Here is a 22,770-nt window from a genome sequence, read left to right on the forward strand (position 1 = left end):
AAAGTAGGTGGACTAATGATGCGAAGGCTTCTGCACCCAGCTATGTTGATTTGAATGTGTCTCCAGAAGTGATGCAAATGGCAAGGTTCGCTGCTCTACGTTCAACGTCAAGTAGGTTATGCTACATTGCATCAAAGACAGACGAGTCTTTCAAAACCGCAAGAGATGAGATGAAAAAACTAATAGAAGAATTAGAAAACTCGTTTGGTTTGAATCATTCAGTCAACCAGAGCATTGTAGTAAACAATGTTCGTGACCCTCAACGAAAACAACGCAAGCGAAAAGAAGTGCCGAAGAACAAGGTCGAGAAGAAAATTAGGCGATGTGGGTACTGCAACGGTGAGGGGCATAACAAACTAACATGTCCTCAAGTCAAGCTTAGTTTGAGTACAAGCACACAGCCTACATCAACTGATTTTTTCGAAGACGGAATGGAATGACAACGATCTCCATATAATATATCGTAAGTATCAACATGACTCCTATTGTATGTACATATAAATATTTTGAATGAAGGAAGAAAAACCGCGTTACTTCAAATTACCGACACTTTTTTAAATGGTATCGACACATTTTTATTCCAATCTGGACATAAAGTACCGACACAATATTATAAAGTGTCGATATAGGTTGTAGACCTATTCGCTCATAAAACCGGTATATTTACCGGTTATATTACAAAATTATCTATTACATTATAATTATGGGTTCTGATGTGTAAAATGTCGACACTTTTTTAAATCGTATCGACACATTTTTCTTCCAATATGGATATAAAGTACCGACACAATATTAAAAAGTGTCGATATAGGTTGTAGACCTATTCGCGCATAAGACCGGTATATTTATACCGGTTATATTGCAAATTTACCTATTTTATTATAATATGTTGAAAGTGTCCATACTTTTTATAAAAAGGATCGATACTTTTTTTAAAGATATGTAATTTATGTTTCAATATTTTTTAAGTATGTTTCATGTTTTCCACCTACAATATTAATTTAATAATTTCATTTGCACAAAAAATTAGTTGATTGTTTTGATATTTTATAAAATATATTAAGAATTTTTAATTTAATAATAATATACCGTAACGTAAAAATTAATCATTAGACCCTATAATTACTAAATTAATATCTTAAAACTCACTCAAAAGATAACCTTAAATTAATGTTTTCCACAGTGAAAAAAGTATAGACACTTTTATAAAAGGATAGATACTTTACAATATATTAAAAAAGTATAGACACTCAAATGTATGTACACATAGAAGCAAATATGGAATAATTAATGAAAATATACACACAATATAATCACACCAAAATATAAATACACAAGAATGTTCAATAATGTACCGACAAACAAAATTAATCTGATGAAAAAGGGTTGTTTCTAACGAAGTCCGGAACATTAGAGGCCTTCAACAATTTTTCCAAATACTCTCGTATGTTTCCGCCTTTTTCTGAGGACATACATAAATAATTTCAATTATCAAACTAATGAGGTGCAATTTTACTAACAATAAATTAAATTCGCATAAGCATGAATAAATTTGTGTCATACCTAGAGCTTTGTCGTTCGAATGGGAAGCAGCGTCAAGGTATGTGGACATATGTAATTGTATTTCTATATAAACACATAAGTTGTTAAAATAATCAATGTCTGAACACCTGTTCAACTGGAAAAACATATTGCATAAATGCAACTTACCGGATTATAAATCATTTTTTCCGCTGAATCATCGACCAAAAGTGTATTTAGCTCGTTAAAATCTGGACACGCGTTCCAAACATCATTGAGATCTTTACAGTAGGTAACAGAATCGTATGTTTTGCATTTTTTTTGATCCTGTTCACAAACAGTCGAACATAAATATGTAGGAATCATAGACAACGAAAGGCAGCAAACTGTAATGACATTCATCTTACCCACACGAATAGAAAATGCTCGGAAAATACAGGTAGTTTCTCAAGTACACGGTCGACGTTATGCCTGAGATTGTAATCAAGTTTGAATGTTAACATTCAAATGTATATTAACGATTTTGACTACAGTAATTCAATTTCCTCAAACATGTTCTAACCTCATCTTTGAAGACCAAAGGGCAACAACAAAATTGTCGACACAAAATTGTATAAATTCAAATAATCCTCTTCTGAGACAATATCTACAACATGAAGAAAATGAGATTAAAGTTCTACGCTTATATGTTAAAATAATGGATACAAAAGAATAGAATTAAAACCTGCCGGCAGTCTTGGGATGTAGGCAAGGACACCATTGAGATCAAAAATTAAAAGTTTTCTTGAAGGCGGCGTTGCAGACACGATATACTTGTTTGGATCATCATCTTCATCATCATCGTCATCATCTTCATCGCCAGCTTCATCGTCATCATCATCATCATCGTCATCTTCATCGTCAGCTTCATCTTCTGCGACCGCTTGGTTGTCCACATCTGTTAAAAGAAAATAAAATAAAGTTCAGAACGTGTAAATGTTAAGAAACATAGATAATGAATTACCTAACTCGTTTGATGTCGTTGACGTAATTCGTTACGCAATATGGAGACTTCACGTTGCAATGATGAATATCGGATCGCATTCCACTCACAAGGGAATCAATATGCTCCCGAAAATTGACCATGTATTCCATCACGGTCTTAATTGTGACATCCTCTGCAACTGGAGCTTCTTCCATCATTGCGTCTCCACTTGGTTGCTCTTCTTCATGGCCAACGGGGTCCATTTCCTCCCTCTCTTGATCTAATCCGACCTCCTTGACACGCTTCCAACTGAGTTTTTCAACAAAATCATATCCCGCTTTTTTAATAAATACCATGTCAATCTTGCGGGTTAATCGAACAGGGGCGTCATGCGAAAAATCAACTTCCTTCTTCTTCAACAGATGGGTGATGACACATCCATATGGTAGTGTAGTTGAAATTGTTGCTCCCTTTGTGACCATATATACAATTGTATTAAATATGAGTTTTGCAATGTTTGGAGCCGTTTTGGATTTATACTTTGCTATCCACCAATAATCGCTGTCTCGAAGCGTTGAATGTTTTCCCCCACTAGGCCGGATATACCATGTGAGCATTTTGTGAAACACTCTCGACTCTACATCGAGGTGAATTGGGCTATTTCTAGTAACCCGTTTAATTGTAGACCAATCTACACCATTTTCATCTGAATCCCCTGTATTCGCTACACCTAACCCTCCGCAATAGTTTCTGGAGATATATATATATCCTTCCCCATGACATGTGTATTAATTCCTATTATATTAGTCTTATTAGGCTCGTGCTGTAAGGAAGCATTGTTGTAAAAGACTCTAACTAGGTTGGGATAATATCTTGGTTCTACACCAAGGAATTCAAGCCAACCCCAAGATGTAAATGTGGATTTAAAACTAAATGCATATTTATCATCAAACAAGAAACCCAGGTCAATGACACGTTCGGACGAATCTTCCTTACTTTAAAACTCGTCTGCCATCTTTGTTTCTCCATGTCGGATCTAAAGTTCAGAGTTTTCGAAGGACCTGATTTCCTCAGAAGAATCGTTTGTTACAGAAGGAGGTGGTTGAGAAGAACTGGGTTGAGAAGAGCTTTGTGAAAGACCTCGCTTCTGACGCTGACGTTTTGGAGCCATTTTGGTTGGATGCTACCCCTATTACAATGGAACACAAACACATTCAGGATAAAAACTCCAATATAGAAATCAATCAAACCCATAAATATCGATAAATTTACCTGAATATCTGATCGTCACTTATGATAACGGTAGAAGAAAGAGGAAGATCTGCCTGCTTGCATTTATGTTAGGGTTTCTCGATTAAGAGTACTATATATCGTAAACGGTTTCTTGATATTTAAATTAGTATCGACACAAACTATATTAGTGTCGACACATTATTTAGACATATTCTCTCATAAAACCGGTATAATTGTACCGGTTAGATTGAAAAATTACATATTACATTATACTTTTGGGTTCGATGATTTTGGGATCGACACTTTTATATATGGATCGACACTTTATGGGTGCACCTTGTTTTCCATTCATTCTGGGAAAAAAATATCGACACAAACTATATTAGTGTCGACACATTATTTAGACATATTCTCTCATAAAACCGGTATAATTGTACCGGTTAGATTGAAAATTACATATTACATTATACTTTTGGGTTCGATGATTTTGGGATCGACACTTTTTATATATGGATCGACACTTTATGGGTGCACCTTGTTTTTAATTCATTCTGGAAAAAAATATCGACACAAACTATATTAGTGTCGACACATTATTTAGACATATTCTCTCATAAAACCGGTATAATTGTACCGGTTAGATAGAAAAATTACATATTACATTATACTTTTGGGTTCGATGATTTTGGGATCGACACTTTTTATATATGGATCAACACTTTATGGGTGCACCTTGTTTTTAATTCATTCTGGAAAAAAAATATCGACACAAACTATATTAGTGTCGACACATTATTTAGACATATTCTCTCATAAAACCGGTATAATTGTACCGGTTAGATTGAAAAATTACATATTACATTATACTTTTGGGTTCGATGATTTTGGGATCGACACTTTTTATATATGGATCGACACTTTATGGTGCACCTTGTTTTTAATTCATTCTGGAAAAAAATATCGACACAAACTATATTAGTGTCGACACATTATTTAGACATATTCTCTCATAAAACCGGTATAATTGTACCGGTTAGATTGAAAAATTACATATTACATTATACTTTTGGGTTCGATGATTTTGGGATCGACACTTTTTATATATGGATCGACACTTTATGGGTGCACCTTGTTTTTAATTCATTCTGGAAAAAAATATCGACACAAACTATATTAGTGTCGACACATTATTTAGACATATTCTCTCATAAAACCGGTATAATTGTACCGGTTAGATTGAAAAATTACTTATTACATTATACTTTTGGGTTCGATGATTTTGGGATCGACACTTTTTATATATGGATCGACACTTTATGGGTGCACCTTGTTTTTAATTCATTCTGGAAAAAAATATCGACACAAACTATATTAGTGTCGACACATTATTTAGACATATTCTCTCATAAAACCGGTATAATTGTACCGGTTAGATTGAAAATTACTTATTACAATATACTTTTGGGTTCGATGATTTTGGGATCGACACTTTTTATATATGGATCGACACTTTATGGGTGCACCTTGTTTTTAATTCATTCTGGAAAAAAAATATCGACACAAACTATATTAGTGTCGACACATTATTTAGACATATTCTCTCATAAAACCGGTATAATTGTACCGGTTAGATTGAAAAATTACATATTACATTATACTTTTGGTTTTCGATGTTTTTGGGATTGACACTTTTTTATATATGGATCGACACTTTATGGGTGCACCCTGTTGGCCATATTGTAAATTTGCCTTTTACTTCCAAGTATCGACATGACCCTTAATGTGTATAAGAAACATGTACAACAACATACTGCTAACTTTTCTCATCTCATTCATAATTATATTCACATACAAAAATATAAATCGTATACAAAATTATAAATCTTATACAAAATTAACTCGACATTTACATCATTGCATCCTTTTGTTATTCTTATGTAATATTGCAGCTTTTGTTATCTCCTGTCTTCGTTCATTTTGATTGTGGCTTACGAGATCGTTTAATACTCGCGATCGATCCCAGTCTCCAACAACCTATATTCAAATTGTCAGAACGTTAAGTATTGTCAACTACAGCATTCAATCTACGACTTTTAACAATTTTACCACAAACAATTTTTTCTATCCACTTACAAAATCACCAGTTGCCCCTGTAGAACCGATCGATTCCATCCACATCATCACATACATGCCGCAATCATATCTGTTACAAAATTTGAAAACCACACATGTCAATTATGATGAATACTGCATAAATTAAGCTTTCTATTTGTGATAACATCTCATACCCATTCAATTGCTTATTCTTCTTATGCTCCACAAATTTGAAATTTTTCAAGGGATACTTTCCTAGAGATCCACATGACTCAACCCAAATGCGTTTCTTATTATAAGATCTATATTTTAATCTGCATTAAAATAGAAGAAGTTATGCACCAAAAAATTATGCATTATAATTTACATAATGTCCTTTCATACATACATACATACCAATCTCTTAGCATCCTTCACTCTCTGTTTAGCTGCTTCAGTTGTAAACATACTATCATATATTGTTACAACATGATCTACCATATCCAACACCAACAGATACCAATGTGAATTATGGTAGTTTATTGTGATCATTATCTGCAACAAATTTCACACCCAATTTGACAAAATTCAACATTCTATATCCAAAAACATCATTTGCAATTGGTATGGTGTCTTACCTTCTCACAGTCGGTGAATTTCACATAGTTATCCAATATGACACCCCAGAAGGTAGAAATATTCTCAACACTTTCTTTGTTGTTGGCTTCCAACGCCTGTTGCTGTAATTACGCAACAAACATTATTAATTTACCGTCTATAACACTACTTTTCAATGTTTATTAATTTAACTCACCACTAAGAGGTATGGAAGGTAGCCAATCCTCCGGTGTGACTTTTGAGAATCGTAGCATATGGTCCAGGTGAGCAAATCGATAACTTAACAAAATTAATTACACAATCAGAACATATTCAATAAGTTTTATTTATTTTCTACTTTCTACTTACCACACCGCCAACCCATTCCGTAGGCTTCAACGTTGCAACGTCGTATACAGTAGCGAATTGATTTCCCATTGATATTACAGAATATTTGTATGAATCATTAGGATTAATATCTTGTCATGAAATATTTAAATATCACTCACAAAACAATATATTTCACTTACCCCGATTCTAACTCGCTATTCCATAAATAATCACAAATTGCAGCTTCGATGTCATCAATTCCGGTTGGAATATCCGCTTTTTCAACCTACAATTTTGCATACAAATTTTTGTCACAACAACATAATAAAAATCAAATTAAGTATTCTTTTATTAAACTTACCTTCTGCTTCTTCTTCTGGGGTGCAGGACATTCCGAATCCAAAACTGCTGCTATAACACTCTCCGGTGTATAAATGACATCGACTTCCTTCCTCCTCATTTCTTCCATCTCTTCTTCTTCCTCCTCCCTCTTTTCTTCTTCATATTTTTTCAGTTCATCGTACTTTTTTTCTACATAGCTCTTCATATCTTTATTTCACCCTTCAATTGAGCTCCTTCATCCGAGTATTTATCAACCACCCCCTTCACCCCCGTAAGTTCACTCCTCAAATCAACAACCTCCTTCACCACTCCCTCAAATTTTTCTCCCGTCACCATCTTAATATCACCCCTTAACACCCCAACTTCTTTCACCACTTCACCCCTCAACACCTCTACTTCTTTCACCACTCCATCTATTTTTCCTTCCACTACCCCCTTATGCCTCTCGAGTGTATCTTCGACTCTCTCGAGTTTCTCTACGACTTGATCAAGTTTCTCTTCGACTCTTGATTGTCTTTGCATGATTTCAAATTGGATTTTTTGATATCAGCCAATTCAGACATCAAAATGTCGAAGTTACTCTGTTTTGCTTCACCGTCGTCCCACTCACCTTCATCCCCCAATACAACCATCCCTCCTTTCTTCTCCTCTGCCTCCACTGCCTCCTCTACATCCTTGCCAATAACCTTCAAAAAATTAAATTACAATATTAAGACATTGATTATATTCTTAATATTATTTAATTACATTTATTACCATTTCTTGCTTCTTCCCTCTATCCAACTTCAACTTCACCATCACTCTAACCACCTCTTCCTTCCCCATGCACGGATGCGTGCCACTCCGGTTCTTTCATAAGCCGGCACTGCCTCACAGCCCGACCAAAAATCGAACAGTGCAACCTGCATTTATAATAAAATTTATATTTTTATATAAAAACACAAAAAAGTGATTCAACTCATTTACCTCTAAGATTGCTATGCACCCTTTGAGGTATCTCTGGCTGCCCTTTTTAAAGGTGATTATTGATTCAATCAATCTCGAATGGATATATCAGCCCAATTGAATTCACCCTTCAAGCCTTCATCGCAAATGAGCTTCATATATTCCTTGTTCGTTGACGTATCACCCGTTGGACAAAGAAATATCCCGACAAGGTACAATAGAACTCGGGCCTTCAGCTCATCCCCCAAGTAAGATCCACTTTTGATATCCTCTTCAACTTCAGTATATGTCACCTTATGATTCAAACCATATTTGGAGGCAAGTGCTTTCCAGTTCTTACTCCTACAGACTTCTATAACACTTTTGTCTTTGTTTTGTACCCCCAATACGGCTGCAGCAGTCGATACCCCCAGAGGGAATGAATAATCACCATACTTAGCCATACATTGACTGACGTCAAATTGTGCCATCAAGGATCGACACAATTCCCTCCGAATAGGTCGATCCCTTACTCCGATCAACGATCCAAAACCTATTTCTCCCAGCACATTCAACTGACCCTTCTCCTTAAGGTGTTTAATTAATAAATTCACCCTTTTAATGCTGCATCTTGTCGACACTTCCTACATTTTTTAACAATATATATGTTATAGTTCTTATATATTTGTATCAACGTATTTACAAGTTTAATGAATACCTTATTTTCGGGGGCTTTCCTCCGTTCTTTGTATTCTTTACTATCATTCCTTGACTGTGTGATGTAAGGTTCCTTTTCAGTATCACTCATTGAATTCCATTTGGACCGCACATCTTTTTTCACCTAATATTAAACATAAACGTTTCTTAATCAATACATTAACACTAAATACTAATACTACTCAATGTCAATTTCATTTTACATACCGAACCGCTCTGTGTGCCATCTCCCTTCATCCTTTTGCATTCGGCCATACTGTTAACATTTAAAATTTGTAATCAATTTAAAGTTTATCGATACTTTAATCCAATTACCATTTCAACAATAATAACAAAAAGACATTGATACTTACTAGAAGTACATATATCCACCCTTTGGTTGCTTTCGAGTCTCGGCCTCAATTTCAAAGTCATCTGCTCCACCAACAATTTTCCAACCCATTGACTCCATTTTTCCTTCATATATCAGTTTACGCAAATCAAATTATTTTGTTACATACACTTTTCAATATACAAATATAGATAACTACTCTTGTGGTAAAACGGTTTTCTTCAAAAGAATTTGAATGGCCACACCAAAATGTGTCGGCACATTTATACAACCTATAATATCATTTTCTACCTATAATATTTAATAAAGTATCGACATTTATATTTTTCCTTGAATATCTATTTCTACCTGCAATCGGTCCCAAATGCTTCCTTACTCCAAAACCCCAAACAACACATAAAAAACCCTATCGCGATTACTGTAATAATAAAAAATTAGGGTTTCGAAAACATACTTTTCGATTCGACTGCAGCAACAAACAAACAAACTTCGCTTTAGAAACGCCTTCTGAAATGCAGCAACAATTACTCTTCGATTTCAAAAACTCGTCTGTTCTATCTTTTTCAGAGGATATTTAGCTATGGCCTTTATATTTTCATCGGATATGTTATTTATATTTAATCGATACAAATACAAAAGTGTCGATACTTTTATGTCAGGTGTCGATACTTTCGAAAGGATAATTACCTATTTCTTTGAAAGTGTCGATAATTTATTACACGTACTTACGAAAGTATCGACACTTTCAATATATCCGGTATCATTTTACCGGTTTTATCATTTTGTTACCGGTTTTATCATTTTTTACCTGTTATATCGTTGTGGATCGATATATTTTTTTAAAGTATCGACACATTATAGGCGCTATAACTGCTTCTCTTTTAAATTCACAAAGTGTCGATCCTTATATAACGTATCGACACTTTTAAATTTACCGGTTTTATCATTTTGTTACCGGTTTTATCATATTTTTACCTGGTATATCGTTTTGGATCGATATATTTTTTAAAAGTATCGACACTTTTTAGGATTTAAAACTGGTTTTAAAGTTATGTAATTTATGTTTCAATTTATTTAATAGTGTTTCATGTTTTCCACCTACAATATTAATTTAATAATTTAATTTACACAAAATTTTATTTGATTGTTTTGATATTTTATAAAATATTATTTAGAATTTAAATTTAACAATATTAACCAAATAATTAATAAATATGTTTTCAACAGTGAAATAAGTATGGACACTTTTATAAAAATGATATATACTTTTTGAAAGTTATGTAATTTATGTTTCAATTTTTTTAATAGTGTTTCATGTTTTCCACCTACAATATTAATTTAATAATTTAATTTACACAAAAAATTATTTGATTGTTTTGATATTTTATAAAATATTATTTAGATTTTAAATTTAACAATATTAACTAAAGATAATAATAAATATATTTTCACAGTGAAATAAGTATGGACACTTTTATAAAAAGGATAGATAATTTACAATATAACAGGTAAAAATATGACAAAACCAGATTCATTATGACAAAACCGGTAAAATTTACTTGATATGTTAAACGTATGAACACTTTTATAAAAAGGATAGATACTTACCGATAACCAAAGTTTACCGGTTACCAAATTTTTTAATAGTTTTTCATATTTTCTACCTAAAACATTATTAGTTGTCAACATAATAGGTACCGCTAAACCGAATTTATTAAATACATTTTAATGTATCCGGTAATGCTGTATATTAGCCGTATATTAACCCGCCTTTCCTGAGACAATCCCGGTGAGTGTGGTTTTCTTAGGGGACGTTTGGGGTGGGGAATGTGGGATTCTTATGGGAATAGAATCCACATTCTTCCGTTTGGTTAGTCGGGAATCTCATTTCCGGTAATGTAAGATTACCAATAGTAGATTTTTTGAGGTATATTATCGGGAATGTCATTACATCCCTTTCCTTAGGTATTATTGGATTACCGACGTTTTGGACTAAAATGCTTTTATTTTTTTTTTAAAAAATATTATTCTTTTGTCATTGAATAATAAAAATTCTACGAATGTTAAATTACAAATTTATCCTTAACTATTTTAGATTTACAAAAAATCTATAATTAAAATTTTATATAAAGTTCAGGGGTTAAAATAAAATTTTACCCTTTCATTAAACATTTTTATATTTCAATTTTGTAAAAAAATTATATAATTTTATGAATTTAATTTTTTAAAAGAAAATATATAAACATTTTCCAACTTGTTAAAAAAATAAATATATAATAAGGATAATTTGGTCAAATATACATTCCAATAATCTTTATTCCTTTAACCAAACACGATAATATTACATTTCTGCTTAACCAACCAAACATAAAATACTACATTCCTAGTATTCCTATTACATGTTAATCTTACATTCCTACTGATAATCTTACATTCCGTGAACCAAACGCACCCTTAGGAATAAACTACACATTTAGTATTTAAATTGTTAGTTTTTATCCGTTTTAGTATTTAAATTTTTAATTTCTTTTAAAAATCATACATAATGTTTAACTTTTGTTTCATTTTAGTATTTTGCCGTTGAAAACTTAATACGTTTAATACCTGAACTATCAATTTTGATCTATTTCAATATCTAAATTTCAATTAGTACCCAATGTTGATTTTTAATGAGTAATGACGAGGAAAAACCTTAGATGCTACCATTAGTTCAAGGAGGTCTAATTATGAGAGACTGTTATGTACCTGCAACGTTTCTACGAAACATGGGGGTCACCAAATTTCTCCATTCATACGTAGTTGTCGTACAGTGAATGATATACAGGGTATCCTGCATGATCAAAATTACTCTTTATTAGTCGAAAACCGGAAAAACTCCATACTATCATATGTTTACTCATTACCTGATCTGAACCGCAAGTCCGCTGCCGGAACACCCTATATGTTGAAGAAAAGCCGCATAATCGGAACCTGTTCCTCCTAATCGCCCGATCTTCACAGTTTATGTGCAGGATAATGAATATATTATGTTGATGTAGGCATTGAACCATACATGTTCTTTTGTATCATTTTAGTTTCATTATGCTCACCAATGGAGAGGAACTGGACCGAACCCATTGTTCGTAGACGAGTTATCTGGGTTGAACCTTGGAAAATCAAATGGAAGAATGGTTTTGTCAAGGGAGACTTGGCAACTATTTGGTACTGCCTTGTTATTTGGTTTGATTTAGGACTTTACACATACCTGTCGAGCAGCTTGTTTGAGCAGATCATCGAGTTGTGGAGTGGCAGAAGCATGGAATCCTGCTCCTGTTACTGCACAGTCGACGTTTATGTATGCGACCGCCCTCGAAGCCAGCAATTCTCGGTTTTCTTCTGCCCATTCTGTCGATCCTACCTGGAAGTACCAGTCCGTTTAGATTTCAGTTAAGAAAGAGGGAAATTAAGATAGATGCATACCAGAGAAAGGCAGACGGACGCACCAAACCATACTCCTCGGCAACGCAATTGCAAAAAATGATTGTTCGTCTCGGTTTCCAGCCTTTTCTTTGCAGCTTCCAGAGTCTTTGTGCTAGCCCATCCAGGCGTAGTGGGATCACCGGAGCCGTTATAGACTGTTCCCACCTGAACCCCACTCGGCGGCATCCATTTGTCATCCGGAAACCACTTCGCATCACCTCCGCCGCCGCTGCCCTAACCTTTCCTATCCGTATACACCAGTGCCCCAACAGCACCAGCATCAAAAGCATTCATCACAATGTCTCCTCTATTAATCTTCCCATATCTAGCCAAAACAACAGTACCCGTAACGTTCACTCCCATTTCTTTCAACGTCTCGTAATCCTCCACCCGCCCATAGTTCACATAAACCACCCGTCCGGTCACCGAACCGGACTTGGCGTACGAGTGGAAAGTAGGCAGAACTTGACGAGCCACATCCGCATAGGGATCACCCTCGTATATTTCCTGCTTCAGATCAAAAGACACAGGCGGCTCCGAAGGAGAAGGTGTGAGAGTCAATGAACGTGAAACCGGTTAAGAAAGTAAAACTTCACAGGAGACTACGTGTGCCTTCATGTTGCAGGCTGAGAGCGTGGAAAGAACATAGGATGCAGCCTCGGCGTTGGCTTCGGAGCCGGCAACATGAGGGCGGCGCGTGAGGGTATAAAGATGGCGAGATATGGAGACATTTTCATAAAGTCGGTCGTTTTCGTTATGAGAAATTAGAAGTTTTAAACTGTACATATCAAACGAAAAACAAATAAAATATTTAAAATACATTAATGTCTCGTTCCACTAAACCAACAAATTATTAGGAATACATCAAACCTAAATTAATCATCGTATTTTAATATATCTATATTAATTCTAGTATGACATTTAATTTTAAGACTGCTGACCGATTAAATTGATATAATGTTTTAATTAATTAAAAAATTATTGATAATTCAAAGATTGATTAAACTGTTAGAACTAAAGTATACTGATGATATGAGCCCAAGAAAGACTGACAATTAGGGATGGCAAACGGGTGGGTCGGGTGCGGATACTCCCTCCCCCATCCCCATACCCATTTAATATTTTTCAATCTACCACCCGTCCACCGCTCATGGTGGGTACAAATTTTCAAATCCACACCCGCCCACGCGGGTACATTTTCAAATCCATACCCGCCCACGCGGGTAAATTTTCAAATCCATCCCCACACCCACTACCCACTAGCGACATACCTATCTAGACCCGCCTGACAGCAAACTAATGGGATGTTGGAGTTGGTTCCCAGACAGTTCGTAATGGGGTAGCAGCGCATGCTTTAATTTGTCAGAGGAGTAGCTCTACGAATGTTATGGAGACAGATTGTAGGGAGCATGTAGTCGCAGAGCTAGATTGTTGTGTTGCTTTCGATGTTAATGCTCATAGTGCGCCTAATATGGGTTTTGATGGGCTAAAAAACATAGAAACTGCTGCTTTTGATGTTAATGCTTATAGTACGACTAATTTGTGTTTGGATTGGCAACATGAGCTAAAGAACATGGAAAGTGACGTGGTTAGTGGGATTATGTGTTTAATCAAAGAGCCGATTATTTTCCTAATTAAAGACCAGATTAAAGACTAAATATCCTTAATATTTGGATAAATTATATGTTATATATTATACAATATTTAAATTTATAAATTAGTCTCTAAAATTACACATAAATTCATAATGGTCCAAAATTTAATAGATATTTAGCTGGGTGGGCGGATGTGGGGTGGGCGGATGCGGGGCGGGTAATGTCTCAAACCTATTACCAACCCACCACCCACGACGGGTACCACTTTATAAATCAACACCCACCCATTATCCGCTAAAATTATACCCATCCCCGCTCTAATTAGAGCGGATACGGTGCGGAATCCATGAAACTGTACCCGTTTGCCATACCTACAGACAATGTTGTTTGAATTTGGGCTTCATATCCATAATTCTATCAACTCTAGAAGAAACCGGTATCAAAACTTTAGAATCAACGTCAAAACATGTGTCGTTATCAGTTAAATAAAATTAAAAAGAAAAAAATTAGATTGATCAATAAAATTGACATAAATTATAAAAAAGAGAGAAGGAGGATTAACCGAGAATTTTTAATCATTAACTCTAAAACTTATTGACATGTAAATTTTAAATTTTATTTGACAAAGATTATGCTATAGGCCTACATATTTACGTTTTTAGGGTATTTGTCAGCTCATTTAGTTGGATAATCATATTAATAGTGTATCAAGTGTAATAATAATCTAAATATATTTTAATTGTTAATTTATTTGTATGGTATAGTAATTAATTTCGATAGTCGTGATATAACTAATACTTATAATTATAAGACTTGATTCTCAAATAAGTGTCCAAACTATTTTTTTTTGTCAAATAAGTGCCTCGGTTTTTTTTTGCTCATCAAAGTGTCTAACATTAAAAACGTTACCCTTTTAGGTGCCCAGGTCGTCAACGCCGTTAGTTTTCTCCGTTAAGTGACACGTGGTAATTTTAAAAATTTATATAAAATTAAAAAAATTATATATTTAAAAAAAGGAAAAACATACATTTCAAAATAACCCTAAACTTTGAAAACTTTCATTTCAACCCCTAAACCCGCATCGATCGCTACCCTTTACCGTTGAATAAGCTCCACATGGCCTCCCCTCCCCCGACGACCATAACCCTATGAAATCGTGACCAATTGAAGATCAATTGACCACGAATTTTCTTATTAAATCTCTCAAACCCTAAGATGAAAATCGTGATCCCACGCGATTTCGACGGTGGCAACAACTTAGATATCATATAACTAGGATGATGTCAAGGACTACGTCGGCGATGCCAGTGGTGGCTGGAGAAGGCGACGGCGGATTAAGGTTAGGATTTAGTATTTTGGGGTTGTTTTATAATATAAGAAAAGTTAGGTTTTTTTATTTATTTATAAACATAATAATATTTTTATATTTTTATTAAAAAATAAAATTCAAAATTACCAGGTGTTGACACGTGGCACTTAACAAGGAAAACTAACAGTGTTGACGACCTGGACACCTAAAAGAGTAACATTTGTAATGTTAGGAACCCGGATGGGTAAAAAAACCGTAGGCACTTATTTGGCAAAAAAGGCATAGTTTGGGCACTTGTTTGGGCATTAAGCCTAATTCTAATTCAACTTGATTTTAGGGTAAACTACAAAGTTTAGTACTTAAAGTATCACTTTTGTTTCATTTTAGAACCACATTGTTAACTTTTTGTTTCATTTTAGTACCTAACTTTTTAACGACAATGTACTAAAATGAAATAAAAAGTAAACTTTAGGCATGAGTTTAAAAAAATTAAAATTTTAGGTACTAAACTTGTAGTTTACCCTTGATGTTAACTATAATTATATTAAAAGTTAACGTCAGCGAAACCGCTATAATTATCTCTTATATTAAATCTCAATTAATTTAATGATTTTGAAATTCTTCATTTACCTAATAAGATTATCTTATATTATAATTAATTGTTTAATTTAATGATTTTGAAACCCGAAAATACCAGAAAAATAAAATACAGTCGAAGACTCGGACAATTGGATCCTAAACGCAGCATCTTCCTCCTCACCAGCCGGTCTCAGTTTTATTTTAGGATAAACTACTTGAGATACGATTAGACTTTTGTATTTATATCAATTTCGTCATTTAACTTTAAACCATTATAATTGCAACATTTACTTTCATCTTAAATTCAATTATAACATTAAATTGTTAACCTATGATTGACACGAATCACACGATGATATGATAATCTGTTATCGATATAACATTGGGTTGGAAATAAAAATTTGTTTTTTTAATTCATTGATCACCTTCTTCATCAACGTTAAGATTTTTTGTTTATATTTAGTCGCTCTTAAAAATTGTCATTATTCGAACTCATCAAGTGGTCTCACTAGTTAAAGAGAATATTGTACTTCCTAAAAGTCATAGGTTCGAACAACTGCATCTGCATGGTGTGTGAGTTGTCAATATTTAAGAAAAACAATGAACATATATTATCTTATAATTACCCAAAACTAAACAACATGTAGTCAGAAAATACATAATCAACTGATATGTAAAGACTTTACCATATAGTTTAACAAATTTTGCAGTTGATCTCACTTTTTGCTTAAACTATGCATCAATCTCACGTGTACTAGTGAAGCTTTAAGTTGAGGCCTTAGCCCTTAGCCAAAATGCCCTCTTTTGCTAATCCTTTTTTGGATAACTTTGTATTTATACAAGTGAGCAGTGAAAACCTGCCGTCAAAACAACAGTACAACCAGAAACAAAGCCATTAGTGATCACTACCCAAGTCAATTGTCCAGTTATTTCATAAACCATGAATTTAATGGGGGAGTCAGACATTCTTATAACTCATTTGTATGGGGCTTATTGTTTCATTTATTCCTACTGCACAATCTACCAGCAAACCTGTTGATAAGCTGCAATTTCTATTGGTACAGATGCATATGCTAGCTCAACAACTCTGCTTCCCTCCATAAAGATTAAATACACACACATATATGCATCAACAGGCAAGCACATCTTATTGAAATAAGGCAGCAACATGGTGAGAAATAACTGTTTCTCATGTGTCAAATATACCATAGCCCGAAGTTTAAACAACAATAGAGCACTATAGATTGTCAATTTGGAGCATAAGGTGGATTGCCAAATCTTTTTCTATTATTTGAATTTGGCCAAGAGGTGTTGAATAGGTGAAAGTTTTTGCTTATTTAACTGTTCTCAAGCGGTTGATATTACTTCTCTTACTTTAATCTCTCTCCTATAGCTTGGTTGTTGTCTCCTTTAATTCATGTACTTTCTTTTCTACAGCCTTGCTCAATGGGATTTGCCACTGGTGGGAAAACATTTTTCTTTGGGGAGGGTGTATGATGGTACGTAGCTCACCCTATTGCTCTAGGTGCGTCTTATACAAAATTGAAGGATTATTTCTGATTCTTCTATATTGTTTTGCAGATGCACGCTGATGATTTTAGACAGGACAATTATGGTGTGGTCTCCGAACTTCGAAATGGTGGATACTCTGATGATATGACACTAGCTGCAATAGCTGGTAATCTACTCTCAGTTAAATGTTTTAGCATACTAATATTTCTGTTGATATATGGAATTACTTGTATACTCAAAAGACTTGCAGCACTTTTACTGTTTGTCTCTTCTCAGGAGCCAACAAGAGGCTTATTACCTCTCCTCCTGTAGCTGTTTTTCCTCATCCTCTTGCAAGTGACCTTAGTTTCTCTAGGTTTGTGATCTTTACCCGTTAAGCTTTTCTTTTATATTTATATCCTAGTTGACTTTGACTTCTTATCCAGGTATATGTTACTTGAGGAAGCAAACATTTGTTTTGGAGTCATACATAAGCAGGGTTAATTTGCTAATGAACAGAGGACTATTTTCATTCCATAGCTATATGTCATGGGGATTTGTAGCGCCATATTTGATGGCTGCAATTCATGTTGCAGCAGCATTAGAAATCCATATCAAGGGTTATTCATATGGGGAAACAACTTGTACTACTACAGGTGAGCACATTATTTTTCCATTCCAGCTAGGTTAGGCACACCGATTTCAGGTGTTGTTGTATGCCCGTCTATTTGATGCATTTTGAGTAACAGGAGTTTGTTTTGTCTTTGGCCGAGACCGTACAAAGTTATACCGATAATCTACAGGTTCCTCTTGGCCCTCAGCATATTGGTTTTCTAGTAATTTAGACTTGTATTCAGGGATGCATTAACTGTTCTCCCTCCACAACTAGAAATGCTGGCAGTATTCCTTGTCACATTTCAGAAGAACCTTATTCGATCTAATAAAATGGAGGCTAGAGAAGTATACTATGATATTAAAGTTCGTAATAGCCACTGCAACTAAACAAACTGATCTTCGACAGGATTGTTACTGACAAGTTGACTAGCTATATGTACCTTTACGGAGCTACTTTCTATGTGGAACTTAACAAGGATTGAAGTTCAACTATGCAACATGTTATCTCCCGAGGCACCTAAGCTCTCGCTTGATTATTACAACTGGAGCATGGTAAGTATCTACACATTTTCCTTTCCCCCGCAACTGTATATTTCTTAATCCTCCATGTTTAGAACGATGTCGAAAATGTCTGTTTTTTTTGTCTGTTTCCATGCCGCATCTGAAAATTTAAAAGCCTGAAATATTCTCCACCGGATTGGAGTTAAGTTGTGTGTACTCAAGGCTTCGGTTAAAAGAAAATTTAGGTTTACATGTGTTTTCTGATTGAGCAGATCTTTGTTGCAATGCTGGTTGATAACTTTCTATACCCTATCTCCTCATTCCGATCCCATTCCTCTCAATCTATCAATTGGTCGGGCATCCAATATCACTTGAAGGATGGAAAAATAAGCAAAGTAAGTCGGTTGGACACGACACTTAAGATAAGCTTCATATTCGGGTCGTGCTAATGTGCAGATTGAAAGGAAAAAAGATAAGGGTCCAAAGTTCAGAGACTTGGGAGGCAAGCATTTATATGGTAAAGGGAGCTCCTCCAAAAGCTTCATTCTTAAGCTCACTGGCCAGAAGCTTATGTCAGTGGCATCAACCGAAGAAATACGAGCTCTAGATTGGGTTAATTTTTTTTTATATAAGTGGTCCGTAGAGATGTGAAGTTGATGAGACAATGAACCCCGATGATTGGATATGGAACATCATAGTAGCAGTTAAAGTACCTGTTTGGTCCCAAAATGAATTGCAAAGAATATTACATTATAATGGTTAAAATTAAATTAGGATTCAAATTTAACTAATTCAAAATATCATTTTGGCGTCCGCCGAAAGCAACACTCAAAGCGATCGGGGAATGGAATAAAGTTGAAAACAACAATTAACTACGTGAGTATCCGAGTCAATTTTTCTTACATGTAAGGACCGTTTTAATCAATTTTAAAAAAGTGAAGTACTAAACTGTATGGAACTTTTATCCTTTTTCTTTCCTTCTTGCCTATGTTCCTTTCCCTTTGATGTCCAAACTAGTTCCCTTGAAGAAAAATAAACAGAAAAAAATGGGGTGTTTCAGGTCCAAGAGTTCCACAACTTGGCATCCCATGCAACCCCCCACGACTGAACCTTCTCCTTCGTACCCAGATAACGAAAACCTCAAACAAGAGCTTCTCATACACATCCCGGGATGCACGGTTCACCTAATGGATGAAGGTGAAGCCATGGTACTCACCAATGGCGAGTTCAAACTCGTTCGTGTACTAAACGACGACGTTCCACTTGCCACCATCGTCAAAGTCGGGGAGGATCTTCAATGGCCTTTGACGAAAGACGAGCCCGTCGTCAAACTCGGTTCGTTTCACTACCTGTTTTCGTTGCCGATGAAAGACGGGAATCCTCTGAGCTATGGGGTGAGCTTTACGGGGAGGTTCGACGGCCGGTCGAGCTCGTTGGATTCGTTGTTGAAGGAGCATTCGTGCTTTTCCGGTGAAACGTCGACCGGAGAAAAACATGTTGATTGGAAGGAGTATGCTCCGAGGGTTGAGGATTATAACAATGTTTTGGCGAAGGCCATTGCTGGTGGGAGTGGACAGATTGTGAAGGGAATATTCAAGTGCAGCAATAGTTATACCAACCAGGTTTGGTTTTTGTACCTCTAGTAATAGTCTTGACATCCCTCCATTCTATATGGTCTAGTGTTCCTTCTTGTTTAATTCTATGTTGTTTAGGTTAGAGTTGTAAGACTTGAATTTTAAAAAGCAGGTTAAGAGAGGAGGAGAAACCATATTAATGCAAGCTCCACCAGCAAGCAAAAATGGTTGCAAAAGGAAGAGTAATGGAGCTAGCAAAAGCCTCAAACGGTATATGAAAAAAAACGAGATTTTTAGTCTATATTTTCCAAGTTCATCATGTGAAGTTGTGCATCCAAGTCAAAAGTTATTGACTGCGAGGCACATGCTGTGTGTGTGTAGTGTGAGAAAGCTGTCGAAAATGACTGAAAAGATGAGCAAAGCGATGGTGGGGATGGTTGGTGGGGCTAGTGGAACAGTGATGGCTCCATTAGTCAATTCCAAACCAGGCAAAGCTTTCTTATCCATGGTTCCTGGACAAGTTCTTCTTGCTTCTCTTGATGCTGTTAGTGAGTATACCAAAAACTATATATATATAAAACATCTGTTCAAACTGTGTAGAACTTTTTGATGTTATATACTTTTAAGATTGTTAAAAGAGCGGAAATAAATGATTGAGATTAACGGTAGAAAACGAGAATATATTCACAAGAAAAAGTATATAATCTCAATTGTCTATTTTCGATCTATCTGTGTAAATAGATTTTAACCCATATATATATATATAGATTATGATCTTCTTACATTCGGTGTAAAATTAAGAGTTTTACATTACAATTGGATTGATGAAAATCAAATACTAAAATTAACTCTTTATTTTTTTAAGCGCATATCTTCTCATTTCCTACTGTTAATCTAAGTCTTTGATTTTTCTCATCAAATGGTCCTAAAAAATGTAAAACTCTTAGTTTTACTCTGGTTTAACAGGACCCGGTCCCCTGTATATATACATATATTTCAGTGTCTGTTGAGTTTCTCTAAAACTGTGGTATGATAGAAATTTTCTGTGTTTGGTAGATAAGGTTATTGATGCAGCTGAAGCTGCTGAGAAGCAAGCTTTTTCTGCAACGTCATCTGCAGCAACCAGAATGATGACGGATAGGTAACATCATATACGAACAGAACTATTTTGGGAGAGTTTTGTGTCGGTTTAAGGATCTGATTCAACTCGACTCGATCTGTGTTAATGATCGTAGGTTCGGGGAAAGGGCTGGGGAGGCTACTGAAGATGTGCTAGCAAGTGCAGGGCATTGCGCAAGCGCTGTTTGGAATATTTTCAAGATAAGGAAGGCCATGGCTCCTACCAAAACTGCTACTTCTGGAAGGAAACGTTAGTGCACTCTTTGTATTCAAGTGATTCTCATCGTCTACAAAAGACGGTTTAAAATGCTTTTTTTTAGTTATTAATGTATGTTTATGCTTGTAATTTCATCAAAATGAACTATGAGTTAAATATTAAAGGCTCAAATCTTGTTTAACTAATGTTAATGCATCACATGTACAGCTGCATGGATGGACGACATTGAGACTCCATGCAATGCTCACCGACCCCGCGGCATGTAGAGTATTGCAAGGCACGCATTTTCCAATATAGTTAAACTCATAAATTTAAACAAAAATGCATGAGAGGTCTCGTACGTAAAAAAAATTAACATAATCCTCGTATTATTTTATCTTTCAACGTGGTTTTCTAATTCAGAAGATAAGTTCAATGTCATCCTTTCACTAACGTTTTTCGTTGTTGACCGTTACAGTACTAACGTGACAACATACGGTGGTTGATGATATGACAGATAATATGGTACATGGGCTAAATTGGTAACCAAACATGGCAGATGAACTGTCACGTTAGTACCGTGAATCGTCACGTCAGTATCGTAAACTATCACGATCAATATCGTAACAGTTAAAAGACAAAAAATATCGATCAAAGAGTCACATTAGATTTATTTTATGAATTAAAGGATCACGTTAAGAAAAAAATAATAATAGAAGAACCACATTAAGTACATACCTTTTTGACGTAAATTTATTATTATTTAAACATGAAATAAATTTAAATATATTTGAATCAAATATGACTAAAGATATAAAGAAAACTAGATATGATTAAAAATGGATAAAGTATTTCAAAGGTCCTTAAACTATGATCAAAGTCATTTTACTCATTAAACTTTTAAAAATTATAAAATAATCACTAAATTCATTAAAGTTTTATAAAATGGTCATTGTGATGTTATAATTAAGGATTATCATTTCATCCGGAGCCGACAGATTTTGATCCGACTCAATTTGATCTGGTCGGATCAATTTTTATTTTGATAAATTGAGTTTGGATCACGTTAGATCATGCTTTTTTAAGAGTGGATTGGGTCGGGTTTAGGGTGAAAAACTCGATATGACAAAATATTATAATTATTTTTGTATATTTATGAATAATTACAATTAGAACCCTTTATATTTTATTTTTTTCAATTAGATTTTTATTTTAATTAATAAAATGATTATATATATTTATGTTAGATTAGGTGAGGTCCTTGTGCGGATTTTGACCTAAAAAAAATTGAGTCAAGCGT

General features: G+C 34.7%; 1 protein-coding gene and 2 pseudogenes across 3 annotated transcripts; 2 read left to right on the forward strand and 1 right to left on the reverse strand.

The window, feature by feature from the left end:
- Positions 1-11,804: 11,804 nt before the first annotated feature.
- On the reverse strand, positions 11,805-13,277 carry LOC120124210 (annotated as a pseudogene).
- Positions 13,278-16,957: 3,680 nt separating this feature from the next.
- On the forward strand, positions 16,958-19,188 carry LOC120124212 (annotated as a pseudogene).
- A 369-nt stretch (positions 19,189-19,557) lies between these two features.
- On the forward strand, positions 19,558-21,542 carry LOC120124262 (senescence/dehydration-associated protein At4g35985, chloroplastic-like). Of its 3 annotated transcripts, none has more exons than XM_039142964.1 (5): positions 19,558-20,203; positions 20,325-20,425; positions 20,537-20,699; positions 21,212-21,296; positions 21,391-21,497. In XM_039142964.1, the coding sequence occupies exons 1-4, from the start codon at positions 19,586-19,588 to the stop codon at positions 21,284-21,286; spliced, it is 957 nt and encodes a 318-aa protein (XP_038998895.1). In that variant the 5' UTR covers positions 19,558-19,585; the 3' UTR covers positions 21,287-21,296; positions 21,391-21,497. The 3 variants fall into 3 exon arrangements, with proteins under 3 accessions (XP_038998895.1, XP_038998893.1, XP_038998894.1); XM_039142962.1 differs by having other exon boundaries at positions 19,562-20,203; positions 20,537-20,703; positions 21,391-21,542; XM_039142963.1 differs by having other exon boundaries at positions 19,564-20,203; positions 20,328-20,425; positions 20,537-20,703; positions 21,391-21,542.
- The last annotated feature ends 1,228 nt before the right edge of the window (positions 21,543-22,770 follow it).

The sequence above is a fragment of the Hibiscus syriacus genome, unplaced genomic scaffold (assembly GCF_006381635.1).
Source record: "Hibiscus syriacus cultivar Baekdansim isolate YM2019G1 unplaced genomic scaffold, ASM638163v2 tig00110415_pilon, whole genome shotgun sequence".
Classification (NCBI taxonomy): Eukaryota; Viridiplantae; Streptophyta; class Magnoliopsida; order Malvales; family Malvaceae; genus Hibiscus; species Hibiscus syriacus.

Bases quoted from the DNA above. Each gene is read 5' to 3' on its own strand.
- LOC120124262 (XM_039142962.1), top strand. From the start codon at position 19,586: ATGTCCAAACTAGTTCCCTTGAAGAAAAATAAACAGAAAAAAATGGGG. The intron at 20,426-20,536 runs GTATATGAAAAA...GTGTGTGTGTAG, and splicing joins GCTAGCAAAAGCCTCAAACG to TGTGAGAAAGCTGTCGAAAA. The intron at 20,704-21,211 runs GTGAGTATACCA...TGTGTTTGGTAG, and splicing joins TGCTTCTCTTGATGCTGTTA to ATAAGGTTATTGATGCAGCT.